Source organism: Scedosporium apiospermum, assembly GCF_000732125.1.
Source record: "Scedosporium apiospermum strain IHEM 14462 chromosome Unknown SEQ_SAPIO_0110, whole genome shotgun sequence".
In the NCBI taxonomy this organism is placed as follows: domain Eukaryota; kingdom Fungi; phylum Ascomycota; class Sordariomycetes; order Microascales; family Microascaceae; genus Scedosporium; species Scedosporium apiospermum.
In genome coordinates, this window is record NW_015971811.1 from 2,130,613 (window position 1) to 2,158,379 (window position 27,767).

At 51.8% G+C, this 27,767-nt stretch overlaps 7 protein-coding genes across 7 annotated transcripts; 3 read left to right on the forward strand and 4 right to left on the reverse strand.

Moving 5' to 3' along the window:
• Positions 1–224: 224 nt before the first annotated feature.
• SAPIO_CDS7515 (Leucine aminopeptidase 1) lies at positions 225–1,594 on the reverse strand (the record flags this gene model as incomplete). Its single annotated transcript, XM_016789363.1, has 3 exons — positions 225–491; positions 566–1,306; positions 1,406–1,594. The coding sequence occupies 3 exons, from the start codon at positions 1,592–1,594 to the stop codon at positions 225–227; spliced, it is 1,197 nt and encodes a 398-aa protein (XP_016641190.1).
• A 1,313-nt stretch (positions 1,595–2,907) lies between these two features.
• Positions 2,908–4,766, reverse strand: SAPIO_CDS7516 (uncharacterized protein; the record flags this gene model as incomplete). Its single annotated transcript, XM_016789364.1, has 4 exons — positions 2,908–3,772; positions 3,841–4,288; positions 4,360–4,443; positions 4,544–4,766. The coding sequence occupies 4 exons, from the start codon at positions 4,764–4,766 to the stop codon at positions 2,908–2,910; spliced, it is 1,620 nt and encodes a 539-aa protein (XP_016641191.1).
• A 906-nt stretch (positions 4,767–5,672) lies between these two features.
• On the reverse strand, positions 5,673–6,565 carry SAPIO_CDS7517 (uncharacterized protein; the record flags this gene model as incomplete). Its single annotated transcript, XM_016789365.1, has 3 exons — positions 5,673–6,104; positions 6,175–6,234; positions 6,302–6,565. 3 exons carry the CDS (start codon positions 6,563–6,565, stop codon positions 5,673–5,675), a joined length of 756 nt encoding a protein of 251 aa, XP_016641192.1.
• A 7,736-nt stretch (positions 6,566–14,301) lies between these two features.
• Positions 14,302–17,833, forward strand: SAPIO_CDS7518 (uncharacterized protein; the record flags this gene model as incomplete). Its single annotated transcript, XM_016789366.1, has 4 exons — positions 14,302–14,316; positions 14,428–15,110; positions 16,062–17,027; positions 17,089–17,833. 4 exons carry the CDS (start codon positions 14,302–14,304, stop codon positions 17,831–17,833), a joined length of 2,409 nt encoding a protein of 802 aa, XP_016641193.1.
• A 393-nt stretch (positions 17,834–18,226) lies between these two features.
• On the reverse strand, positions 18,227–19,730 carry SAPIO_CDS7519 (Serine/threonine-protein phosphatase; the record flags this gene model as incomplete). Its single annotated transcript, XM_016789367.1, has 4 exons — positions 18,227–19,251; positions 19,344–19,434; positions 19,503–19,626; positions 19,714–19,730. The coding sequence occupies 4 exons, from the start codon at positions 19,728–19,730 to the stop codon at positions 18,227–18,229; spliced, it is 1,257 nt and encodes a 418-aa protein (XP_016641194.1).
• Positions 19,731–22,584: 2,854 nt separating this feature from the next.
• Positions 22,585–23,485, forward strand: SAPIO_CDS7520 (uncharacterized protein; the record flags this gene model as incomplete). Its single annotated transcript, XM_016789368.1, has 2 exons — positions 22,585–23,215; positions 23,370–23,485. 2 exons carry the CDS (start codon positions 22,585–22,587, stop codon positions 23,483–23,485), a joined length of 747 nt encoding a protein of 248 aa, XP_016641195.1.
• Positions 23,486–26,620: 3,135 nt separating this feature from the next.
• SAPIO_CDS7521 (uncharacterized protein) lies at positions 26,621–27,276 on the forward strand (the record flags this gene model as incomplete). The annotated part of the gene is made up of 2 exons (XM_016789369.1): positions 26,621–27,146; positions 27,218–27,276. The coding sequence occupies 2 exons, from the start codon at positions 26,621–26,623 to the stop codon at positions 27,274–27,276; spliced, it is 585 nt and encodes a 194-aa protein (XP_016641196.1).
• Positions 27,277–27,767: the final 491 nt, after the last annotated feature.

Consider the following 27,767-nt stretch of genomic DNA (forward strand, 5'->3'; position numbering starts at 1 on the left):
CCATTGAAGAATACCCGGGAAAAAAAGTAGCTCGGCCATGTCCTTAATGCAAGAAAACTATATGTCAACCGCTAACAGACCAGTAGAGAAATAAGGAATGATAAAATCCGATAGAAAGACTCCCGTGTTCTGTTCCGTCCCAAAAGCGCCCCAAGAGATCCCCATCCTCGCGTCATCAGCACAAGAGGCACACATCAACAATCCTATACTCTAGATATCCTTGTTCAAAGCTCGCCATCGCCAACCTTCCCCGAGGAGCCAAAATCGTTGAAGCCCAACTCGTAGACGAGACCAAGCGTCATGCGAGCATGTTGGAGCATGTGGTCGAACGATAGCGTGCTGATGACATCGGCCGTCGAGTGAATGTGGGGGCTCGAGAGGTCAAACGAAGACTCGATGACAAAGGCAGAGGGATAGCCGGCCTTGGAGGCCGACGCGTGGTCGGAGCAGGCGTAGCCGCACTTAGTCTCGACGTAGCCAATTTCACAGTACTGTTGAAAGGGGCGCCGTGTCAGTCAGAGTCGAGATTTCATGTTCGGGTGCGGTGTGATGTGAAGATGCTTACCTCCTCAATAACAGTCTTAATGAACTTGGTAAGACCAGGATCGACATAATCGGTGATGACACCGACACTCTCCGGCTGGCCGGCGTCAATCGTCTTCTGGACGTAGCCCGTCATGTCTTGCTGAAGCATGGCCTTGACGTCCCTGCCCTCCTTCTCATACTCGGAGAAGATAGCCTGGCTACCAAGCAGACCGCCTTCCTCAGCGCTGTACCAGTGGAACTCAATGGTATTCTGCGCCTTGCCAGCTACGACATCCTTGTCCTTGAGAAGCGTCCTCAGAACCTCGAGGATAGTAACCGTTCCGCTTCCGTCGTCGTCAGCGCCCGGGGCCGGAAGAACGCTAGGAAGCCAAAGGTTCAAACTGTCCTGATGCGCGCCAATGACGATGGTGCTGTTGGTCTGGCCGGGGATCGTGACGATGGCAGACGTCTGAGGCCACGAGTGCTTGAACGTGTGAGCGGAGACAGTCTCGTCGGCACCAGCCTCGGAAATGATGTCCTTGATGCGCGAGAAGAGCCACTCCGACGACTGTCGACCGTAATCGGACTTGTAGTATCGTGTATGGAAGCTCGTGAGCTTCTCGAGGTTGCCCTTCATCTCGTCCTTGGAGAGGTGCTTGAGGAGGGGAGTGACGGAAGCCTGCTTTTTCGTCTTCTTGGGGAATTGGACCGTGGATCGAGCACGGAGGTTGCGTGCGCCGAGGTCTTGGGTATCGGAAATGTCCATGAAACGTTGTCCACTCTAAGGAATTGGGGGTAGCGTCTGTTAGTAGCTGGCGAAACAGCGACCACCATAGGCATGGCAGTCGGGCATGGGAGCGGATCAGGATGGATTACTCACTCGGCGCAACTCCCACTTCTCTTCCTCCGTTACTCGCTTGGTCTTGCCCGGGCTCAGCTCGATGAGATAGGTCTCCGCCTCGGTGGCTTCAGGGTAGAGCATAACATGGTTGACCTCGTCCGGCTCCGTGAAGCGGGCAGTCACAGCGGGGATGGCCGCCGCCAGGGCGGCAACGGTGGAGAACTTCATGGCGGCAATTTAAAGCGAGGATGGTAATAGATGGGAGTATGCAGTTGGGAAGAGAGCAAGATAGGAGAGGGCCGGGCGAGAGATGATGTTAATGTAGGGAAAAGGTCCAAGGTGGGAGATGGGAAGAAGAAGAGCAACTTGATTGAAGCGAAGCTGTGTGGTGTTTCAAGTACACGCAATTGACGGTTGCTCAATGAGCCCAGGCTTCAGTGCTGAGCTCCCATTACGTTAGCGTTCACTCGGAGCGGCTCGGCACTCAACACCCACTGTTTGCCCCAACTGTTTACAGTTCCTGCCCCTGCAATGGTGCCTGCAACAGCTGTGGGGATCCGTTTCTTCCACTTGACTCACAGCCTATCATTTAGCTTATCGACCAATCAACGACTGCGCCCTCCAGATCCACCCGATCCACCAAGCAATAGATCACATGGATGTTTCCCCAATTGCCACCTTCCCCTGTTGCAATGTCGTCATTTGGTCCTGTTGGCCAGTCGCCAACGACCTCAACGAGGACTGTACTTCGTTGTGCAGGAGGACTTTGAACAAATCGTCGCCTGGCTCCTAGAGACATCATTCAACGTCGACTTGGTGCTACAATTAGCGCCCGATGCAAGTTTTCGAGTCCCTACTTGCCAGAGCCAACAAAACAAGCGAGGTTGTGCGAGGGTCATTCTACCAAATGCTTCTGTTGTATTTACCAGAAACATTACACCAGGAGGATTCAGTACGAAGTACTTCGTTCCTGCGTCGCTAAACAGTAATGATCTCCTTTCTCATGTGTCTGTACAAGATGAACGACCTATCGGCAGGCAGAAGAAAACCAGAAACGGAGATGCGTGTCACGCCGGAACCGATGATCCGGCGAACCGCTGTCGTACTGCAGTATCTCCCGAGTTATGCCTCTCGGTCTCAACGCCCGGGTGGTGCCACGAAAGTGTGCAGACCTTCGGCAAGGGATGTGGTTTTCATAACACCAAATGCAGGCTCGAAGAATTCGGGCGGCCGTCTTAAATTCAAACGCTCGATGAAACAATAGTCGTGCTCTCTCTACGCGGATGGGAGCACCTCGCCAAGGCAATGCCATACAGAGAAAGATGCAATGACCAACACATGAGACCCATGTAAACCCGATCCAGCCCCTTGCCCCAAAGATGACAAGGTAACTGCTGGAAACCAGGCAAAGAACGATCTGAAATGCAATCATGACTTGCCCAGCCGCTATGCATGCTGGTGATGCGGCAATCGTCAATGCTCTCCTTTCTTTCCACGCCCCCGTTTCTTTTTTCATCCCCCGAGCCTTAAAAAATATTCACTCACATACTATCCTCCATGCGTCGGCTTCGCATCTTAGTCCAGTCATCCCTCTCCTTCTTACCACCTTGACTCTCAAGACCCATACCCCTCTCAACCCACTGCCTACTCCCCATCTCACTAAGTCGGGACAGCGCACGAGCAAAAGCAAAAGCCTCCTCCTCACCCGTAAACAGCGGAGAATTCTTCAACTGCTCGACGTTGTGCCCTAGGTCCTCGATAAAGTGGCCAATCATCGAATCCGCGCTCTCGCGCTGGCCGTTCCCCTCGTCCTTGAGCGACGCCGCCAGCTCGTCACGCGACACGAAAAGTTCCGTCAGGGGCTTCTCGGTGGTCAGGACGAGCTTGGCCTGCCTCTCGTACACGGCGTCAATAAAAGTGATGAATCGCCGCGCCAGGTCCCGCTCCTTGAAAGTCATGCCCGGCACGTCGGTAACGATAAAGGCGTCGTAGCTGCGCATAAGTTCGAGGTAATCGGCCGCCGACGTCGGCTGTCTTATCAGCTCGTCAAAGGTGAACCACGCGCAGGTTCCGCTGACACGGGGGATGTAAATCTTTCGTCCCCATACTGTCTGCACTTCTGGGTGCGGCTCGGGCGATTCAGGGTCGCCTAGGAAGCGGAACCACTTTTCGGCGTGGGATGCGGCGTGGGCGTCGAGCGGGGTGTGGTAGACGCCGGAGGGTGGGCGGGGAATCTTGCGGTAATCCGTGGTCGAATCGAGGTTTATTACATGGAGGCGATTTTTGAGGAGATTGATGGCAGGGATGAATGATTCACGCTGAATTCCGTTCTTGTAAAGCTCATCGGGGTGTCGGTTTGAGGTTGTGACTAAAACCACACCATGAGACATCAGGGCCTCAAGAAGTCTATGTGTCAACAAGTCAGTGAGGGAAAATGAGTGGATGGGAGGAGGGAGGCCCTCAAAGAAACATACCTTCTCAAAATCATAGCATCTGCAACATCAGTGCATTGGAACTCATCAAAGCAGAGCACACTCCCCTGCTGCGCAATATCAGCAGCAATAAAGGGGATAGTGTCAATGTCGATTCCATGCTGCGACTTTAACTTGTGTGATCTCCTGTGGACATCCTGCATAAAATTGTGAAAGTGAATCCGCGTTTTCGACCCGATCGAACTCGGCAGCGTGTCATAGAACAGGTCCATAAGCATGGTCTTCCCGCTGCCTACATCTCCGTATAGGTATAAGCCGCGGGGTAGGTTGGCGGGGATGGCACCGATAGCGGCCTGGCCCGGCCCGCTCTTGAAGAGACCACCAAAGAAGGATTTCGCAGGCTTGAGAGACTCGATAGTCGGACGTTGGACTTCCGGCGCGGTATAGTTCACGAGTTCGTCGTGGAGGTGTTGCAAACTTTGTATTATACCTGGTTGGTTTATCGCATTAGCAGACGCTCCCACACAAACAGGCACGAGGGGCGGTTACGCGACGACTTACCTCGCTGATGGTCATCATTTCGAAGCGTACCCTGGGCAACTCTCGCTTCATATTCTTGAATTGGTCCTATGTCATCATTGTTCACTGTAGATTGTTAGTAAGATCCTTTTTTCTCTGATTTGTTAGCCCCCCCCCCCCGCGTCGCGTCGCGGGGTCACATCCATGGTCATGATGTGTTTCCTACCATTCTGAACCGTGGCCGTAGCGGCACTGCTTGTTTGCCTAACACAAGTCCTATTGTGTGCAGGAGTTTGGGGTATCGGGCTTATCCGACCCCGAGAGGCGAGCGCGGGGTGTGTCCGCGCTGGTAGTGTGCAGAGTCCCTGTCGAAGCTCTCGTCCGGTGAGAGCCCGGTGTCTCGCAGCGTTCGCGGGGAGTCGCACGAGGGGGGAAAGGCTTCTACGCATCTTTCCAGGTCGGTTGAGATTATACTCTGGTAACTCTTCTTCTCTCTCTTTTCTCTCGCCGGTCGATGAAGAGGTGTTTGCGACAATTGGTCAAAAAATATTATTGGACGACTGAATTGGAGTTACAACCCAGAGCGAAGTTCTTCAACAGATAGGGCATAATAGAAATAACACAGGCTGAAGGAGTCTATAAGAATGACATGAGAGATTCAAGGGACTACCCCAGGTAGAGGGATATCTTGTGGCAGTTGGTTTTGGATTTTCTCCATGGAAAGGTCCTCTTGCCTCCCGGGACTAAAGCTCAAATCTTGGACCCCCAAAAATCTGTTTCTGCGATGGCGTCACATGGCAAGTGGAAAGAGGAAGTTCGGGAAGTCTAATGTCTTAATAAGAGAAACGTTCCTGGTCTAAGGCAAAAAAAAAAAAATTGACGCTTTTCGCCGTGTCCCGTTGGCTGGATTCAGTTTGTCAAAGCCGAGGTCATCGGATTCCCCGAGCTTTTGCCGAGTCCTCCGCTGCCACAAGCACGGCAGAAGAACCCAGAGGCCCGGTTCTTCATTTTTGATAAGGTTTGAGGGATCAATAGCGGGCATTGAGATTAATATTGTACACATTGACCTGGACCCTGATGAAAGAAACGCGGAGGTTCGCCGCGGGGGGAATAAGAGAACTAAAAAGAAAAAAGCCCTATGAACGCCATGCTGGTGATGCTTCTGCCAATCATCGACATTTCCCGGTGCGGTGCACCCTGTTTTCACCCCGCCAAATCTAATCCGGGAATACCCCGTAACCCCAGATCCCATCCCACTCCATCCCGTCTAACCCCGAATCATACATCTGCCACCGCAATCCTATTCGGTAGATAGGAAATCATTGCAACATTACAAAGCAAAATGGAAAGGCCAATCAGATCCCGAGCATTGCGAGCCCGACAGCTCCGAGCAGGATGCCCACCGGCGTTCGGACCTTCCCGCCGGCGGCCTGAGGAATGCTGGTCGCGGACGGGTTCGTGACCGCCCCCGTGGCCTGTCCCTGTCCCCCATTGATGGGAATGAAAGTAGTACTCGCGGCACGGGTGAGAGTCGCTGAGGTAGCCGATGCTGTTTGACTTTGACCCCGACTAGTTGCCGTATTAATCTCCGTGCTAGAGTCATCGGTGTTGGTGTTGGTGTTGGAGAGGCTCGGGTTGTCAATGAGGGCGCCGCCAAACGGAGCGGCCCTCTGCGGCTCCTTGCCCTTCTTGTCTTCGAGGGCTGAGACGAGGCTCTTGTAGGTTTCAAGGGATCCATGCATATTAGGGTTGACTACGCCGTACATGCCGGATGCGCAATGCTGGCCCTGTGCGCAGAGGTTTGTTAGTATTATCATGCTTTGTTGGATCTCTGTAAACTCAAGGGAGGGAACCTACTTGTGTGCAGTAGAAGACGAATGGGGAGTCGTTCTCAACCAGGATCTTGAATACTTTCTCCTAATCATCACATTAGCGTCGCTGGACTTTTAGAAAATGAAAAAGAGGGCTAATCGAAACAACTTACATTCTCACCCTCAGCGACGGGGAGGTAGCCAGAGAAGAAGCCGTCCTGACTGGAGGGCTGACAGGCTTTGTGAAAGGTTCCCTGGGCGACGCTGTGGTTCGCAGGACCAAAGTGGAACTCGATATAATCTCCAACTTTGGCGTTGACGGTGTTGGGTTGGAAGGCAAATGATGGTTTCGCGACTGCCTTGACGATGTGAGTGGCCGCGTTGGCGCCGGTGGCAGCAAGGACACCGGCGATAGCAAGGTGCTGTGTGATCTTCATGGTGATCGATGGGGCTGTTTCACGTTTCGGATTGTTTTGGGAGAGGGGAAAGTAATTCTGTGCTTTGCGCCGATCGGAATCGAAGGGTTTCTTGGGAATTAAGTACCCAACAAGACGATGATTACTAGAATACAGAGAGTGGTGAAGAATTTGCAAGTCGGTCGTCTTGGGAATGTTGATGAATCGGCATCGAAGGGGACGGACAAAAAGACAAACCACCGTTCTTTATATCATCACCCTCCACGCGGCCCTGTCCATTCTAGCCCCGGACACCCAAGCCTGCATCACCTTAAATCTTAAATGAAGGACTGGGAGGCCTTCTTTACGCCATCGCGATGCACCAGTCTCCGTGTCGTTTCGTTTCATGAAATCTACGAGCAGCCAATCCCTGGCCCAGACCTTGCCAGGCTCCTCCGCCATGACATATCGATCCCCAATGGATCTTTGTTGCTTTTATTCTATTTTCGTCACCCCTTCATTCTTTTCGAGCCTGCAGACGATCTCCCGTTCAGATCATCAACCAAAAATCCCAAGCGAGGATTTATCCATAGTTCTGGGCCTCCCAGTTTACGCAAACCGGCGAGCCTTTGTTTGAGAAGCCGATGCGGCGCAAGAAAATCGGACTCTCGATAGGGTCACGAAAGAAGGCCTTAGCGCCGGGGTCGGATCCCGGGGCCGAAATGTGGGCCTTGTGTGAAACACTTTGACGCACGGAAACCTTAACCAGCGTTTTAAGGGACTGGGAGCCTAGCACTTCCACTGTCTTTCAGTGAGAAAAGGGGATGGCATGGTGGTCTGTGATTCGTCTAGAGTTCCCCAAAGTTCTCCAGATGCTCCTGATACGGCCAGTGATTCATAGGGTCACGTCCGGAGGGGATGGCACCCGGAATTGCTGGAGTGATGCTTTGAGTGGCGGTGTTCGGTAAGCTGTCGTCCCGCGACAACTCTGAAGCACTGGGCGCGGCGCTTAAAATGACAAGAGGGGACGAGCCTGGCCAGCCAACGTGGGAAGCTACTGGATCCTGTTGGTTCGTGTCTTTGTCCCATGATTGAAGAGTCCGCTTGGCTCTTACACTTGCACCTTCCCAGTTTGTTCTTTTCATTGGAATGAACGTGGAAGTTTCAGACTGGACATGGAATCTTCAGAAACGAGCACGCAATAGAGAATTGTTCTGAGCTGGAAGATAACTCAAGCTTAGCTCAAGCCTAAGAAGAAAGAAGGCAAAAAAATAAAAATAAAAATAAAAATAAAAAAATAAAAATAAAAATAAATAAAGAAATCGATAGAAAAAAAAATAGAAAAAGAAAACAAAGCGAAAAAGAAGAACAAGAAGAGCGAGAATTAGCTGTCTTGCAAATCCCATGAGAATGACAGCCGCCTGGGGGGCCCAAGTGCTTCCCATGAACAGGTCAGTGTGTCCGAGTGGAAGGGAGAATTGATTCATCCATTCAGCGACCGACGCAACCACCTTCTTTTTGGATGGTCGGGGGAATAACTGACGTGCTGCTTGGGGATCCTGCGCCCAAGGACAACCAGACCCGTCCAAAGAAGGAAGAGCTTCAAACATGAAACTCAGTGATGCTATTTTTAATCCCGCCCATCCTATTTCTAGTTTCGCATCGCCAACCCAACTCGCCCTTGACATGCAAGTCCTGCACCTTTTAGCGCTGCCGAGAGTCCTGCAGCGTGGAGAGCTAGACGCCGCGTTGGGGCAGCGCCGCAGTTGTCCACCGCATGTTGGAGATGCACCATCCAACCATCATGAAGACGGATATTTTTGGATCACGGTTAGTGACATGCCACCATTCTTCCATTCGCGATAGGCCAGCAGAGGAAGATTTAGCTTGAGTCTGGTTATCTAAACATAGTTCAGATAGGCACGAGCTGTGCACGGGGCGAAAAGGCAAGCCCTCCAGCTTCTCTCGACCGCGTGACGGGAGTGGCTTAGATGCCAGCCTCGTTCTTCAGCGGAAAACCTGGTGTTGTCCGATATGAGGCAAGATACGAACTTTCAATGAGTCTACGAGTAGATGCGACAAACTTAGACGGGGTAATGGTTACGCTTTCTCCCCAACGCCCGATGAAACGGTTAGATGGAACATATGATGCTCACTTGTTCCTGCAGCCACCGGTGTGAACTTAAACCTTGTCGTCTGGGGCTAACCAAACCTCAGGATATCTGACGACCTCATAGCTGCTAAGCCTATCACCTCTGATGATATGGGGAAGAGAACGTCAGACTTTCCCGTATTTACCCTTGCTGCTCAATGAGCACAGCTCTCTTGATCGAACGAGTGTGTCACCTCAAATCGTACCTCGTCTTCGTGGTGTTCGAATTGGACCCTACACAACAAGTTACCCCCAGTGCCCCCCGGTCGGTGGTTCGTTGGGACGTTGGGACTCATACAGGATGGTTTCTACAGGCTTGGGGGGAAAATAGGGCTAGTCTTGGCTTTGTGGATAACGTTCCGCGGAGAAATCGGTAGAATGCCAAGAATCGACAGCATTCCTTCTTGAACACACGAGCTCCGCCCTTGGGCCGCCATAGCCACCCCGGAGAAGCGACGCAGTCTTCGCCTGTCTCATGAAGCGACGGGTAGACCCCATGCCAAGAGATTAGACGATATCCCCGCAACAAGATATGCCCAGTTCTGTGAGTCGTGGATAAGAAGCGGAGGCTGTGTTGCGAGCGTCAGCACCTTAGAGCTAGGTCCACCTCCCAAGCTGAAGTCCTTGATAGCTAGCTTGTCGCGAACCTTGTGGCTGTAACTCGGTTTCACACTTGAAGAGCGGAGCAGTTCAGCGGGATGGGGGCCTTCGATGAAGCAACCCCCCCCCCCCTTCCTTCCGCCCCTTCTTTCTTCCCCCATTGTTTGATGTCAGCATACCGGGGACCGTCGGAAAGGTGGCTATACGGTTGGCGATAAACTCTTCGTTGGCATTCCTACACGATGCAGCTCATGACGTGATGCCAAACAAAGGATACGAACAGGGTGTCCGTCCTCTTTGCGATGCGTCGTCTAGGATTCCCGAATGCCATCACTCCGTACAGCCCCTTGGAGATGTGATTCTCTCCACCCCATCTATCACTTACCCCATCTTCTGTAGGCTCCCCTGCCTTGGGAGGGTGAGACTTGTCAAGTTTCGGGAGAGGGGTGCCGAAAGTTCTGAACAATGTCATTCTCGTCACGCAAAGTAGGGGTGGGAGGTGGGGAGAGAAGTGGCAAGTCTCGAGTAGACAATGCCCAAACCTCCGAGGACGGAGCGATTGTAGTTTTGCGCTTGGTTGGTTCGAGACACGAAGAGTAAACCTCGATAGGATCGTTGGGCGATATCATGGAGGCTGATCCAATGGTGTAAGTACCCTAGGATGATACTGATACGCTCTCCACCCTTCTGGCAGATGACCCCCTGGATGCAGATTGTTCACGGCTGCCTAGTGGCATCGGGATGACGACACCCAGAGGGTTGGCGATAATGTCTTCTAGATCCGTTTTCAGATGTCCGTTTTTCACCCCGTCAAGTCGAGGATGAAGTGTCTTGAGGTTTTTTAAAACACCCACATCCCTGCTACCAAGAGAAGGACACGTCCGTACCTGCTCGTTATGGTATCATTTCCCGAGCCAAAAGTTGAGATCAAAAATCAATCCTCCACATCCATGCTCCGCTTACGGCAAAGTAGTCTGGGAATTTTCAGCCAACCATGCAAAGATCCATGGCTATTGCCTTAAACTCTTGGCCTCTGCATTTGTTTCATGGCGTGAAGAAGTGTAAAATCAACGGACGGCGCGCATCGGTGGTTCCGGTGATGATGGAATGACATTGATCAACCTCCGTCGCCGTGAGCTGTCTCGATTGGCGAAACAGGATTAAACCCTGAACGGGATGCCATCCGACGATTTTCGGGATAATTAGCCTGCGAATTGTTGAGTGAAATCAGAGACGATGGCAGGAGCATCAAATGCCCAAATGTGCTGCGCCTCGGATATGATGCTGCCAAGATTTCATTGGTTCAGACTTCGAAGGTGCACCCAAACATTCAGCCGGCTTGAGCTTCTGGGCGACCCTGTAGGGCTGGAAATTCCAGCGTGTCGGTACCTTCTCGGGTCCTGAGGTTAAAACCTAAAAATTCGTGCACTATGTACGAAGTACTTTATTTAGGTCGTGGAGAGAAGATTGAATGGGCATTTAGTGTAGCGGTGTGTCACAGAAGCCTGGCGCCTGACTGGTCGGCCAGGCCAGGCCGGCCCACCTGACAGCACCATTGATCGGACCCAACCATCAAGATCAATGAGGGGGCAGGGGCGAGAACCAACAGTATCAAATGTTGCCAGATTACAGAAGGGTTACTGGGGGGGGGGGTTCGCCCGTTTCTTGTTCTTGGCATGCAGTGGGACACAATCTCCCGCATGTCTTGGCAACTCTAACTTTCTGGGTGGGATGGGATGATTCTGGAGAGGCAAAAAAATCCGGGCAGTGCATCCCATATCCAGTACTTGTATTAGCTTCAATTCGATGTTCTCTCCTTTGTATCCGTATCTTCGCAAACAATGGACTCGACAAAGCCGCACGCCCCCCAACGTTTCGGATCGATTCCGGGATATATGCGTATTCAGTCTCCCGTCTGACTGGTTCTTGTGCACCCCACAGCCTTCAATAGGTGGGGAGATGGATATCCACGGTCGACTGACTGGACGGGATCATGTAATGTTCCATCAATGTTGCCTTGTGCTGTTGTTGTATAAATTGTACTTACTGCCTTCATATCATTATACCCAGCATAAACTTATCTGTTCCAGCTGGCCCCAGCCACCGCCCTCGGCCTCTCAGCTCTGCATAATTGGCTTCCCCTCGCGGGCGCAGCACCTCAGACACAGGTGAGAGATACAAGGAAAAAAAAAGGAGTACAATGTACAGAATAATATCATCATTAAGATAGCACAAACTCATGTATGTCAATGTTCAATGTTCGTACTGCATACGAAGTACGGAGCATACGCCGTGTCACTCGCCCACCCTCTCTCATGGATGATGATGATGACGGGCCCAGCACTAAGTCGTCTAGCGTCCCGGCTACGGCAATGGGTTTGCGGCCGTAGATGCTGGCTATCAATGGAGGACGAAGTAAACTCATTACACTACTTGTACTTCGTGCACGATCCCCGACCCCTCTTTTCCAGGATGATCTCCCGGACCAGACCACGAACAGGTATTCGGGCCACTTCCTGGAAACGTTTTCTTGCAGATTCCATCAGTCAATCGTCAATGCGACCTTACCTTTGCCGAGAGAGTGTATGACGGCGCTCGACCACCTCTCTCAACTCGGTACATCCCGCTATTCGGGCAACCCGACCATCTGAGGAAGTGAGCGAACCACCCGTCCCGCACGTTGGTGAGTTGGTGAGATCGAGGGGTGATTGCTGCAGGCTGGACCAATCATTCTAGCTTGCCAATAGCCTATCCACTAGACCAAAAGACTAGTCTCGTCCTGTCCTGGTTGCCTCTACTGCTGGTCCTGTCCCGCATCCCTGCCAGACTCGCTCGCCCAAGCACTGTGAAGTTATCAGTCACGATGACCTGCTTTGCTTGCCTGCTTGCGTGGTGTCTGCGCTGAGAACCCTGTCAATATCTTTGCCACTGGTTCATTTGAGAGGCGAGCCTTTTTTTTTTTTTTTTTCTTTTCTCTTGTTTTTCTTATTCGTAATCTAGGTTGCGATATCACGTCCTCTTGCCGTGAACAGATCAAGAGGCGTACCTTGTGTATGTGGAGGCAAAAAACGTCGCTCGGGAGGCAGGGCATCCGGCAGGATTTAACCTTCTTTGACCATAGCTTCATTCTAGCTTCAACCCCCTAGATAGCTTATCCCTCTAGTTCGTGAGACTAGAGCCCAAGTTTAAGAGTGATCGACTCTGGAGCGGGGACTTGCAGATGGACTCGAGGTCTCATGGTCTGAGGATGTAAACTACTAATAAACTACTAAACGAGGAAGAGGTTGGGGTCCAAATTTGATGCGGGCGGTAAACTGCTCAGGGCCCAGGAGATATCACAACATGGCAAACTTTGCCCCCCTCTCTCCTCTGTTCCCCTTCTTCTATTTTCTTTTCGATAGTTCTGTCCTTGTGTCACGTCTCTGCAGCCTCATCCCAACCGATACAGCTAGCCTACCCGACCTGCCCCTTTACACCCTCAGCTCCGACCTATCATATCATGACAACCAGATTTGCCTTTGGAGACAAAATCAGTCGATATCCCCCCCTCCTCTTTACGAAGAAAGTACATGATCCATGCGTCGAAGCCACTCTTCTCCATTCGCTAGGCCAAGTAGTGTAGTGCACATTAACTCTAGACTTCGTAGCACGGCTTAGCCTCGTTCCTATGCCTTTTGGCCCTAGCTTCTTTTTCCAACCTTGAAGCCTGAACTCCAATTGTAGGATCCTTATCCTTACGAATGAATATGACACAAACCTTGTCCCCCCCCCCCCCCCCCCCCCCCCCCCGGTCGCCCTTGCAGCAATAAGTTGAGTCTTTTTTTCGTTGTCGGAAGTACATAATAGTGTAGACGTTGAGCCGTCGAGATCATCGCCCGAGCGTAGCCGGGCTAGCGGTAAAAGACTATTAACTGGATGCAACATCACAACTTCAGGGTATCTTATATCTGATATTAGGCCAAATCATAACCGAAACCTCACGATCGCCGGGTCGTGTCCTTAACCCCTATGGCCGTCCACCCCATCTTGAGCTTTTTCGCCGTCACCGTCCCAAATCCCAGATTAGACCCATGTCCCATGGCCCGTGGCCCAAGGGCAAATCGTTGCGTATCCAATCATACCACCCCCTCATCTGTAACCCCATATGCAAGCCGTCGGGGCTCTCTCACTTCCCTCCTAGTCTCCAGTCCTAGCCAAGAGGAGACGACGCAGTTGTACCGACTACACACGACTTCGCGAACGATGAGGTGGTGGCGTAGCGTACACTGCCGTCCGTACTGTTGTACTTCATACTTGGTGCCTTTGGTGGTACCAGAGTACGTATATTGATCAATGTCTCTTGCATTCTCCATCAATCCATCCTCCGCACAGCTCTCCCGTTTAAGGAAAATAGGAGAGCTGCCTGGCTAGCTCCTTCAGCCCTAAGTTGATCGTGGTGGCATTTTCCCTTTCCCTTTCCACACACCCTTACCTTAGCGCAAACGGGACATGGAAATCCACGGAGGACCACGTTACTGTTTAATTCAATCCATGTACTTGAATAGTACGAAGAGCGCTGTAAGGGGACAAGCGAATCGAAGACCCGACCATTGTCATTGTCATTCAGTTTTCCAGACCGTTCGGTATCGATGTCGACGGGACCGGGGGTGCAGGGGGAGGAGGAGGCGCGACCCCTCCCTCCTTTCACCGCACCGCCCCAGTTTGACTCTTCTCTTTCTTTTCCTTCTCTCCCTTCCTGGAGAGGCTACTATATTCAGATAGAAGTTTATTTCGGGAATAAGGTTCTCTGTACATGAAGAAACGGCATCGGAGTGCGGTCGTGTTTCTTTTTTATAAACCCCCCGGCACGGCATGGTCGAAATCTCGGAAAGGTAGCAGGGCAAGGCTGCGCGAACTACATCGCTGCTCTGATCTTCCCATTTGCTACGCGAAACAGAAAACGAAACAACCTTATAAGTCATCCATCATCAATAAACCATTACGACGATTAATCGTCTTGTTGCCTACGCGGCCGTCCTTGCTCGCTATGTCTCCATCCAATGTAAGTCATCGCCGCTGATGTTTCCTTTGCAAAGAGAAAGCCATCTCGGTCTCTCCAAGTTCCCCTTTGTAAGTCCTCTAGTTCCATCTGACTTTCTACTCTCTGAAACAGAGAAGCGCCAATCTTGCTCGAATCCGCGACAACCAACGTCGCTCTCGTGCCCGCAAGAAGGAGTACGTCCAGGAGCTGGAGAACCGCATTCGCAAATACGAGCTCCATGGCGTCGAGGCCACCACGGAAGTCCAAGTCGCAGCTCGTCGCGTCGCCAGCGAAAACAAGAAGCTCCGCGCGCTGCTCCACCAGAATGGTGTTCGCGACGACAACATCGAAGCCTACCTGTACAGCGCAACCACCCCGCCACTGGAAGGTTCTCCGACGGGAAGAGGGATCGGTCCGGGCCAGTCCGTCAACAGGCTCGAGCAGCTTCTTCTCCCGAGGCGGCTGTCATGCGCTAGTTTGAGTGTTCCGTTGCCTTCGCCGCAGGGGAGGTCGAGTAGGGAACCCTCGGTCGCTAGCGACTCGGCTGGCCACTCATCCGGCACTTGGGAGCCAGGCCCAGCCAGTTCGACGACTGGCGCGAGTCCCATCAGCGGCGGCGTCGCGACTTCGCCTCTTCCGAGACCGGCGCCTCAGCAACATGCCCCGATGCAAATCCCATCCTCTCGGCCTCAGCAAGTTGGTAGTTTCGGCATCGAGGTGACACAACCTAGCAACAGTTTCTCGTCCTATGAGACCAACTACGAGTCTGCGATACCGCTGCCCTACCTCCAATTACCATCGCCGCCTAATCAGCAGTACAATAACCTTGGCGTGGATTATTTCAGTCCGTCGCGGCCCTTTCCCGATAATCAATACCCCTGTTGAACTGCATGTGAATCGGCTTCTCCAGTTGTCGTTTATATCTGCTTGATTTTAGCGGTTTAAATTGGGGAAGGTTAAAGGCTCTTTGACAGAGGTAGGCAGTTACCCATTGATAGTCGGAATCGAATCTAGAGCTAACTTCAAGCCCTGACTCTTAGAAAATACAACCTTCGTTTCTTTCTATTGCCAGGTTAGCGTTTTTGCAGGGCGAAATAGACCTTTTTTTTTTTTTTTTTTTTTTTTTTTTTTTTGGTTGGGGCTGGTTCGAGGAATCTGGTAATTCCTCTGCCTCTTGTGGATCGGAGACCCGCGTTGTTCTCTCTCTTTCTCTTTTCTTTTTGCCGTTTTCTTCTTCTTCTCTCTTTCTCTCTCTCTCTCTAGTCTGCTTTAATTTCTCATACCCTTTCTTTGTCTGGGATCAGGTGAAATATCTCTTATGGAAAGAGTTGGAATCATGGCATTTTTCCTGATGTTGATGAACGGTCTCTCTCTCTTCTCTTTTCTCTCTTTTTCTTTTGTCCACGGAGACTGGCGCAAGGTATGTCGAGGGCATTCCAACCCTGGGAAAGGAAGGTCACCCTCGGGTGAAACATCCCGCTGTTAGTCGGAGGAATGTAGGCAGCGGCTTAGGGATTCTCTTTGATGCGGGCATACATTTCATGGGTGTTCGAAAGGATTCGATCTAGAATATGAAGGCGTTGTAGATTCAATCTATCCTGTTTCCGTCTACTGGCAGCGATTCTGTCCGGATTCGGACGTGCTGATGCCTGGACTGAGTGGAGATTTCTAGCGGGCTCTTTCAAGACTCTGTAGAAATGCCTTGAACAATACCAGAAGATCTATGGAATGGGATCGTTGTGGTTCTAAGCTGAATGCCCTGTCAGGATCGGCACATGTTTAAACTCACCTCCCCTTGAGTTTTCAAGGCGAGGCGTCCTGGTGTTATCTAACAGAGGTTTCGATCGTATTTACCAACACATTATCGGCAAGTCAAGTCAAAACAAGATTCTCATGGCAGTGGTGTTGATGGACCATGGCCGGGGGTCTAGGACGACCGGTCTAGTCAAGCCCAAGCGCCCGGAGCAACCGCCGCTCTCGTCGTCCGTCGACTATGGCATCAATCGAATGTCCGAGCTCGAGAAATTCGACGTCGAAAATGCTTGCCGCATCTTTTACGACCTGATCAAATCGGCGCTGGCCCATTGGGAAACCTCCAAAGCAGCATGGCAAAACTTTGTCGACATCCTAGAATGGAACAAGAGCAAAATGACGTCCAGCGAGCTGGGGGCCTTGGCCCATCCATTGAGAGAGGACGTGGAGCATTACCTGGAGCGAGCTTGGCGTTCTCTCGATACTGCCACCGAGATCCTGGCGCGCGTTGCATCTCTTCAACCAACCTTGGAAGAGGATCTCAACAAGGGAGTTATACGAGAGCAGCAGCAATATTACCTGTTAATGGGAAGTCATTGGACGAGATGCCTCAGACAGATGTCAAACGAAATGGATGGAATGCCGAGCTTCTACGGCGACTTTTCCGACATACCACCGAAGATTGATATCTTGTTTTGGTCGACCATGGCATCGCGATATTACCATCGCAAAATTCAGACCGCGAAGCTCGACAAGAAGTACAGCCGGTATTGGATGGATCGATACGATAAGTTCGTAAATTATGAGCCTGCTGATCCCAGACCGGATAAAGACCCCCCAGATGGGGAAGACGTTATCATGGAAGACAGTCCAGAGGACGGCCCGGCGTGGGAGACTGATGATGAAGTTAAGAAGGCGGACGGGTCAACAGCGTCTGTTAAACGCCGGCGCCCCAACTTTGCCCTTACGAAACGGACCCAGTAGGTTTTTATCCTGTCCTCCAGCCACGTTCGTCTCTAACATGATTTTTTTTTTCCATAGCCTCACGCAACCGAGCCAATATGGTCACGGGGAGTTTGAAAAATTCTGTGACAAGTTGCCCTGGAACAAAGTCGTGAAGAAGAGGAAAGAAAACCAAGACCCGGAAGACGCGAAGAGGAAGAAAGAACACGGAGAAGACCCAAACCCGGACCCAGGAGCTTACGTACCAGCAGGGGATTATATCCCAGTCCTGCCTCCCATACCACCAAATAGGACCGAGGAAGATAATTTCTTGTTTTACTTTCGAGATGCCGGCGATAAGGGCCAGGATGAGTACGAGGAAGCTCTGCGACTAGGGCCGGCCGAAGCTGCCGCCCCAGAAGAAGACGGAGATGACGGTCCGAAGAAGAAGCGGCGCAAAGTAGAGACGCCCGTTCCAAAAGACAATGCCGCCCTCTGGGAAGAGTTTTGGAGGAAGGACGCCGCCAGCTTCCTGTACCAGGCCTCGCACCAGACGACTTTGCCGGGGTTCCCAGAGTTCGATGTTAGAGCCTGGACGCGCTCAAGGGCCGGTCGCCCAGGATCCAAGGTCTCACAACTAAAGAGCTCGGACATACCGCCACCTCTTCCTTTGCTCCGGCTTCGGAGCAAAAAGCGTGGAGCTAAGAAGCCTGAGACAGACCAGCCACCAGCGTCTAAAGACAAGCAGCCTACGATCTTTACTAAGTTTGACCTCGAGTACTGGCTAGAAAGAATTAACCGGGTTCCCAGACGCATTGGAAGAAGCAGGTGTTGGGTGGTTTAAAGTGAATTGTGTGGGGTAATGAGACGAGGCAAGCTTCCCCGTTAAACATCCTTCACAAGGACGGGGAACAATGCTTTGGATAGTGGAAGCTCTCGATTAAGAGATTTGAAAACTTCCCCTCCGAAACTACTCCATGTTTGACATACTACCCCCGAAATAAATTCCAGGTCATTATATCTGCATTGCCATCATCAAGTGATTGAACATGTATTACCCATTAACGCCAAATCGTAAATGCCACGGACAAGATCGGCAGGAGAAGACCCTTCTCTCACGCAAATGAACATCGCCCAACTCTATCCCAATCCAATCATCCACCACCGGCGGAGAGGGCAAGAGTCCCACGCCGGGGGAAGAACATAAAAAGAACAAAAGTAACGGGGTATCTTAGTCTTACAAGAAGTAGTCAGCAACGGGCTTCTTCGCCGGCATTCCCCTAGAATCTTGAGGAGCCGCCTGAAAAACTCGGTACCGCCTTGCAGGCCCGCTCCTAGGTTCATGTTCGCTCTCAACCATCACTCCCCTAAACCCGCCCGAACCGCCGTCGCTCCTATTGACGTCGCCATTGCTCCTCTGGAACACACCGGTGCCTCCCTCGTCCTCCGTCAGTTCGAGCACGGCGGCAACGTTTCCGCACCTGTAGCAGTAATTCGGTGCCGACCAGACGGTGACGATGGACGAGTCGAACATTTCCTTAAAACCTTCCATGACAAGCTGGTGCGCGCGAGCAATCAAAGACAAGTCGTTGCGGTGATTGAAGACCTTGACAATATCAGCGCCGAACAAGAATCCCGCACCGCGGGGCGACAAGCCCCATCCGTCAATCTCATCTGGGTCGGACCATAGCAGGTCACACATGGCACCTTCATGGGGGACCTCCTGCTTCCTATCAAGTAGGCGGATCTTGTCCACCGTATCGATAAGAGGGCTGAGGCCGCCATGGACACACAGGACAGCTCCCGCGGGATTTCCCAGTGTGCCACCACTGGATCCGGATGCGCCCGAGCCGGGAGGGCCTGTTTTACCCCCGCTGGCCGCACCATTTGAGGCTTTGGCCTGCTGCGATAGAGAGCTGTTTGCTTCCTGAGTCCGGCGCAGGAATCGGCTCATTACGCTACCGTTCTGATCGCAGACCTGGATTTCAATATCCTTATCCTCGGGTTCTGATGAGAGGTAGTTTGAGGCGCCCAAGATGATCGCACCGAGTGCGAGGTAGTCGAAAATGTCGCAACAATACCGCCATACATTGGCGCTTCCGTACTTTCGAAGGCATTCGTCATAGAAACCGTAAACGGTCGTAATTTGCCTCGACTCGTGGTTACCACGAATGAGGGTCATCCGGTCTGGGTATCGGACCTTGAGACAGAGGAGTAGAAGGAATGATTCGAGGGAGTAGAAGCCACGATCAACGAAGTCGCCTGTCGCACAAAGCCAGGGTTCACAAGTCAACAAACGATCGCAGTGGGAGTTAGCCGCGCGGGATGCGACTGGGATTGCAAGACTCCCATACCCATAAAGAGATATTTTGTGTCGGGAGGGTCACCGCCGACGCGGAACAGTTCCATGAGATCGTGGAACTGGCCGTGGATATCGCCACATATCTACCATTCTTGTATTAGATTCATCCGGCCCGATCCCTTCCTTCGAGAATCGCGTTATGAGGACATACCGTGACAGGGGCGGTAACGGTAACGACGTTGCCCTCCTCGATCAGAAGCTCTCTCGCTTTGTGGCAGATTTCGCGAACTTGGGCTTCGGGTATGGGTCTACATGCGCGGAGCTGCGCAATCGCCCTGGACTAATCGTCAGAAATCTCGAGGGGTGGAAGGGCTGAGCTACCCAGATCAGATTTGCAGTGGTGATGGTGGGGAAGCGCGTACTTGTCGAGGTCACTCATCGCCACGGTCTAGGTCCAGTTTAGTCGAGTTCCCGAGCAAAGGATATCGATTGCTTGGCAGAGTGTGTGTCGCGAGGCTATGCGCGAACTAACCGGACGAGAAGCTTTATGGTTTGCCTAATATCGCATACCGTTTTAATCAATGCTGGAGATGGGGAGAACGACCACGATTTGCGAGGTCCAGGATTTCGTCAAGATTCAAGGTTGCTGCGACCTAGGCGAGGCAGGAACTCGACTTGAGCGAAAGCACCAAGAGTACGTACAGCTGTTAAAAGCTGTCAACGGCCGATAGATCGATCAGATAACGATCCATATTACATAAGCTGACGTGACATGCGATCCTGGCCTGCAAGACCGACGACCCAATGAGAAGTGAGCCAATTGCTAGAAAGCCGAAAAACAGATTTAGCTCTCATCACGATCGCGAAATCACCAGACTCCTTCCCTCGATCGTCCCGGAGTGTCTGTTCGGCGAACCTGGGCCCTTTGATGATGTGTAATTCATAGGTATTCCTCTACCTATCCAAATCCTCACTCTTCCCAGCATGCTGACCCTCAATTGAGATCAATTGGCAGCTTCCTCTCCTCGAACTCCCCGACGTCATGCCACCCCATCTTCATCCTCGGTCGAGGATGACCTCGTCCTTATTCGCAACCGCCGTCGTCGCCAGTTTCTTTGTCGTCGCCCTCCCCCACGTCCTACCCTGTCCAGCCCCCCGAGTTGCATTTGCCGACGGTGAAACGATATTAGACGAGCACGGGAGACGGATGAGAAGGAGGCCGGCCAGCTCAGTCGAAATCAGGAATGGAATGGCGCAGTTCGAGAAGACCACCGAAGAAGCCGGAGCCAGTTTATTGGAGGATCGCGGCACCCGACAATGCCCCGTACCGAAGCCAGGTGGAATATTGGGAGAAATGTTGGGCTTTCACAACAAGCCAACTGATTCGAAGCTCGCGAGGCCAACGGAAACCTCACCTGATGTGAGAACTTAAAATCAAAAATATATTGTACAATTAAATCTCGACTCCCAGCATTCTCGTCCTCTCATTGTGATGCGCAAATCGACGACTTCCCTTCAACCCATTCTGCAGGGCAATTTCGATAATCGAACGGATATTGCCAAATGCAGCTTTGTCCTCGAGATGGAACACGGTTCTAGAGTGGCTCATGGAAGAGAGAGAGCGCACCAGTGGCTTTCGGATAGATTTAATCGGGATCCTCGGGAATTCTTGGACCGATTGTCTTGTCGGGCGGAAATTGCGGGAAGACACTTACAACAAGATGTCTTATTAGATTAGCACTGGGAAGCAGTTTCCATGGCCGGAGTTAGACATGATATATTCGATAGAGCATTTATTCAAACCAGGTTATGAGTAGGCGTGGTTCTTCTGCAGCTTTGACCTCAGAAAGATGCTCACGGCCCTGCGGGTGGTTCATTCTTGATCCCGCTCCCAAGAAGACTGGGAGTTACCTATCGGCTATATCTGGCCTCCAAGTTGGAAAGAAGCTTTGTTCTGGAATGGGCCTGGCGAAGCACCGAGGATCAACTTGGGCCGGGAGATTGAAGGATGCAATTACTCTGTGCAGGTTGCCGTCCGTTGACCATTGAAAGGGAAGTGCTCATACTGGCGTCTTTCCCGGTCCTCCATTACCAAACCATGACCATGACGATGCTTCAACATCGCGTAATCCTCTTCCTTGTCCTACCTGTCATTTCGTCGTAGGTCTTCACATTTTATGTGTTTTCCTTCTCTCAACCATTCCTTTCCCTCATCCATCACACCCGTGTCGGCTTCGTCACCATGCCCCTCCGGAGACATCTCGGCCTTCACCCGGTCGTTGCCAAGCCAGCACATCATGTGCTCGCTCACGCGCTCGCAATATCGACCGGAGAATTAAACCAATCTAGCCCGGTTTTATTCGCCGCTGCGACTACCCTGCTCAGTGGTTCCGGACCTGTGGAATTTCCGTCAATTTCGAAGATCATTTTCGCACCTGAGACGGCTTGGGTGTGTTCCGAAGAGTATCACGTTAGTTCCGTGCACCGAAATTACAGCAAGAACAAGGTGCGGTGCTAACAATTTTGCATCACATCCCGCCCCCTGATACGTTACCAAGGAAAGAAGAAAGCTGGTCTGGACTTGGCATGTTAAGAGGCATGGGCATTTAAGCTTAGATTTTCGCTGCAATTTGCCGATGTTAGTCTAGTTGTCCGCTCTCATAACTGGCTCGACTCGGTTTGATCGACTGAGTCGATCCAACTTTCGAGTCGCCCCTGCGATTTGCGGTCAGAATGTCTTGCGCCAATATACTGTCATCCTATGATGAGTGACAAAGTAGGTGGCGTCACTCACCTATTGTATGGGCCGACATGACTGTCGGCCGTGAAGTAGTCGGCAGCATAAGATCGGTTTGTGGATGGATAATCATGCTCGTCTAACACATCGGGACATCCCCGCGGTGGGCTCCCACCAATCTCAATATAAGACATCTCGGCATCCCGTTTCTTGGATATTCTCGCCGCTTTTTCCCTGTTTCAAAGTCGTTCTTTCTCTTCGCATACCTACTTCGGTCGTTGTAGAGGTTCGTACGATGAAAGGCTCCTCCCGCGGGTTGAGTTGAAGGTCTCTCTAGCTAATACACTCGTGATAACTTCAGCTGCGCTCTTTCGTTTCTTCTTACTACGGTCTTGTTGAACAAGGTGAGTACATAATATGAGAAGCTTCAGAGCTTCTTCGCCAATGTCATCATCATCAATGTCGGGTTACGGGCTCTCTAACGCAAGCAAGTTCCATTCTTTAGATATTATTCAACTGTCTTTCCTTTTTTTTTTTTGTTTTAACTTCAACCAAGATGAAGGTGTTCACCGTTCTTCTTGTTGCCGCCGGTGTGGCCTCCGCCGCCACTGTCCCTCAAAACTCGAGGCACGGCACTCTAGTTGTCCGCCAGAACTCAACGGAGACTTCCACCGATGCCGAAGAGGCCGACGTGGACGCCGAGGTCGAGGACGAGGAAGAGAACTCGGAGGTCAGGACCCAGATCGAGGACGAAGATGTCTCGTCCCAGACGAGTAGCCTCAACTTCGATGACTTCTCCCTCAGTGACTTCATAAATCTCGGCGTTACCGACGTTCTTAACATCGACAACCTCAGCCAGCACGAGCTCGACCTTGCCACCGTCCTCGACGCAATGCTCAATGGTCTTGGTTTTAGTGGGCTCGTCTCGATCGATGACTTCATCGGCTTCGGATTCAACGCGCAGCTCCAGATGTTCCTTGCCTTCCAGCAGATCGCCCAGCTCCTCAGCATTGGACGACTTGGTATCAACGATGCTTTCGGCCTCATTCGCGGCAATCTCATCAGCGCTGGTTTCACTGGATTCGGGAATATCGGTGGTTTCCGTGGTGGCTTTAACGGATTCGGCGGTCTCAGCGGTCTTAATGGGATCAACAACCTGAATGTTGAAGATTTGGCAGCGAGTCTTGGTGAGTGACTAGCCTATTCCACGATGTGTTCCGCCTCGTGGGTAGCCCAGGGAGGGTGGGGAGACTGTCAGGCAGCGCCCCCTTACTCCTCGGCTGAGCGTCATCTCTGCGGCTTTTGATATGTCAAATGAACCGCAGGCTAACGTTTATGAAGGCATCAACGTCAACGATCTTAACCAGGGCAACGGCGGGAACAATAACAACAACAACAATAACAATAACGATAACAATGAAGAAGAGGAAGAGGATCTCTCCGATTTCACTCGTTAAGTACGTGTAATGTATAGTCTCAGGGAAATGTATCCTGAAGAGCTGGTAGATTGGTTCAGAAGGTTCTGCAAGAGTTCTGAGCCTGTCACGGAATGTGAGTGAGAGGATTTTTACTGTTGGTGGAAGAAGCAGAGGAAGAGAATTCAGGTTTGATCTGATCAAAGCTGGCCTTACAATTAGTCTTAGACTTACGGAAGATGCATTTCATGGCTACTTGGTGCGCATTTAGTCCCTGGAGGTCCGAGAAGGAAATTAATAACTTCTGGGCAGAATATTAAATTGAACACCGACTTGTCGCTATTTCCACCTGCAACGTCAAATTGCGTATCTTGTCCTTCTTGCTCTGGTTTGGATTTTGTGGTGAAAGTGGATGAGAGACTACGCAAGATTCAAGTTCATATTATCAGACAGGGTAATGTTGCAGCATATCCCAGTTTGTATTGAATTTCATCAGACGAAATTGGTTACGAGATAGTAGTAAGTGTCTAGTTGACAGGTGAACCGACTGCGCATACGGGTCGCCATGACGTGGGCCTCGGACTCAGATGGCTGCAGATGGCTGCAACGAGGCCGCCGAATCTCAGCAAGGCGTCCTCGATTCGGCCCATCAATATCAGAGCCGAGTGTTGCACCTCATCTGCTTCCGGGAGCTCGCAATCGACTAGCCAGGATTGGGAGATTGGATGGCCTTCGATCCTCTGTTTCCCCGGCGATTTAGTTTTCCGGTCCACAGATCCGACAAGGATTGATTGTAGGGATATCACTGCGGCATGGCCAAGGCTGTAGAAGAAACACTCTCCTTACGCTTGAACCCCCGCCAAACTCTAAAAAGACCGGAGGGTTCGGGAGGGTCCTGCTCGTGAGTACAATTGGTATGAATGCAATGCTGTTCGACGAGGCTCCGTTCTAGAAATAGACACTGAGGGCAATCGCGTTTCTTATGCCCAAGATCAGCAGTTCCGTATGATGTTTGCCAAATCCCGGAAATCCAATGGGCAAGATCAAAATCACAACATCGGACGGTTCTAACAGTGCGCAGTGAGTAAGAGGCTAAATCCAAACAGAGTTGCTGGACGCATATCTCGCATCTTGCTAAATTTGTTTTTTTCGGAAGGGATGAGATTCCGTGCTAGGAATCCCCAACGATATAAAGCGGTAATAAGTCGTCGGACTGCCTCAGCTTGAACCTGCGACGTGTGGGATGTTTGAGATGCTGATCACACCAAGCAAGCCGAGCTCGAGTTAAACAATGGGTACACGGACCCGTGCAGGGGAGCACCTGCCAAGCCAAAAAGACGTTTGAAGATGGGAAGGATCTGTGGCTTTGGCGACAGGGATCAGCCACGAAAAAAGGCGCCGATTGGTCCAAAATGTTAGTCGCCCCACTACTCCAGCAAGTCTCTATCGGAAAGTGCGAGCATCCTTTTAAACCTTAAACTGCAACTGCGACCAACCGATAGACCCCTTGGAGGTTTCCAACCAATCATCTTCGCAGGCCTCCCCCCCTCAACCCGCCTGGACCTTGAGCCTCAAGCACGGACGACAGGGGTGGGAAGGAATGATGGGGGAGCATTTAGCCAGTGCCTCACATATGGAGTCTTCGATGAGATCTTGGGGAGATTGCGTCGTACCTGTTTGCCCTGAGTACTACGCAATAACTACACCCGGGCCCGCTAAACAAGAAAGCCACAGGCCAAGCCCTGGTGGTGCTTCAGGCCCGCACCGGTACCTCTACATGGGCCTCTGCCGAAGGGGTAAGGGGGTATTGTCAGTGGGCCTGCCGCTGCGCTGCTGCTACAATGAACAAAGCCTAGTCCCAAATAGGCATCGGACGACAAGCTGTCATCTGGTTGCTGGCTTTGCGACCAAAGTCTTGGTGAGGCTCTCTCCAACCATCTCGCTTTGTACTGTCGAAACATTGCGCGAAACGACTTTTCTGCCCATGCCGTCGATCAAGCTGTAGGGTCGGACGCTTGAAATTGACTTTTATCGCCACCGGTACCTGAGAATGCCACCCACAGCCGGCATGAGAGCGGGTACCCTGATGAGCTCTCCCAAGTCCCTTGTCCACTGTCCCTCGCTCGTGCTCTCTCCATATTAGACCGGAAGCTTAAATGCCAAGTCACATTGAATCCTCAGGGCCCTGTTGGCTTCTCCCCACGATCCTGCGGTAACCTCTTGTCCGCTGACCCTCGTTTCGGTGACACGCACTTCCGAGCCTGACGTCTCAAGTCCTTCTCTCCAAGCTGTTCAGAACGAAGAAGGCTGATGATCCTGGCATCGGACATTTTGCTGCGGTCCCAGAGCCAATGGAAACACTCCGAAATGCCAACTTAGAGGTTACTTCGTAGTGGACTCACGATCGCAACCGTAGGACTCAGAACGTAGGATCTCTTGGCCTAGACCACCGCCTCTTGGCTTCCCCATCTCGCCACACCGATGAGGATCTACGCGGTTTAATCTCGCAAGGACTCGAGGCTCGCTGTTTATCCATATGCAGCCTTTGCAGAGAGCGCACGCACGCACGCCCCCCACCGTGGCGTCCTGGCGTGTTCCGCCCCAATGTCACTCGGTTGCTTTCCCGTCACCCTGTCTTTCCCACCCCTGCCCTACCCTGTTTTAACTATCTACTTCCGTCTAAGGGACGCCTGATATCTGACACACTCGGGATCTGGCATCGCCTGGACTTCCGGCCGACACCCCCTTACCCAAAGCTTGGCATCGCTTACTTGGTAATGCTTAGAACTTTATCATGCGTCGACCTTTGCGTCTCGATTGTTATATAAGATGCAACTCGTCTCGTCCTTCAACTATTTTTCTTTTGTTCCTCATCCCATTCTCAAGCCAACAACTCCAGTCCAATCTTCATTCTTTCTTTTCATTCTCTTCAGAGGTAAGCTACTCTCACCACCAACACCACTACTCCTACCCCTACCCCCAATCCCTACTACTACCCCTCGGGTACTACTACCATCAGCTTCGGGATCAGCCTTGCTAACAAACATCATCAATAGCTGTGCTCGCTGTTCGCTCTCGCTCCTTTCTTATAAACTTTCGTTGAACATCCAGAGCTGTGCTCATTTGTTTTTATAACTTTTAATCCAAAACACCCTCCCCCACTCTCTCTCCATCAAAATGAAGTTCACCAGCATCTTCGTCGGCGCTCTTGCCACCCTCGCTGCGGCCGCCCCCGCCCCCAAGGAGGCTGAGGAGAAGCGCGGTTTCTCCCTCGGTGGATTCAACCAGTTCGCCACTGGTGTCCAGTTCGGCTCTGGCTTCGATGTCCTTGGCGCCAACAACTTCGCCTTCAACAACTTGAACATCGCCTACCTCGCCGCCTTCAACGGCTTCCGCAACGACATCTTCTCGTCGCTCATCATCAACCAGGGTCTTGCCTTCGACCCCTTCTCTGACCTCTTCGCCTTCGGTGCCGGCAACCAGTTCCTCCAGCTCAACCACATTCTCGGCCTGCAGAGCGCTCTCCTCCTCAGCTGGCTCGGCAACGCTGGTCTCATCAACGGTGTCAACTTCGCTGGTGGTGTCGTCCCCTTCGTTGACTTCGGTACCCTCGGCGGCTTCATCTCCCCCTTCAGCCAATTCTCCCTTGGCATCGACCAGGTCATCACCACCCAGATCACCAGCTTCGTTCAGCCCACTGGCCGTAAGTTTATCCCGCAATGATCCACTGCAGCATAGTAGATCGCAACAGATCACTAACACACTTCTTTACAGTCCTTTCCGCCGGCACTCTCAACAGCCTCGGCTTCGGCAGTGGCGTCTTCAAGGAGTAAATCGTCTCTGGCGATGGCGCCGTTGATCTCTTCTTAGCTACTATGGGGAAAGTGTGAGGAGCAGCAGTCAAGTACTTGGATGCTTCCTAGCGGAGCGCCGGTCCTGGACTGTCTCGCGCCTCACGCTTCCACACCCCTCTAATTGTCTCCACAGCGGTTACGATAGGGATTGGCGGCGGGATTACTTGGGGAAGGGTCTTTTGGAGTCTGGGGGAGGATTTGAATGGCGGATTAGAGAGAGAGCAACCATTTTTCCTTGTTTTGGATTCTTTCAGAGAGCGAACTTTTATTTTGGGAATCCGCGTGCCCTTCCAGGACTAGTGTTCATAGCCTATTTCTCGGTCGGGGGATGAGAGAATGAATGGAATTGGGCAAAAGGAGTAATCTTTTTCATGTCATATTTTCTTTCTATAGATAACTGCGCGCCTTGATTTGTGACGAAAACTTTGGCATCCTCCATCCCCTTTCCTTCTCTCTTTTCCGCTATTTCT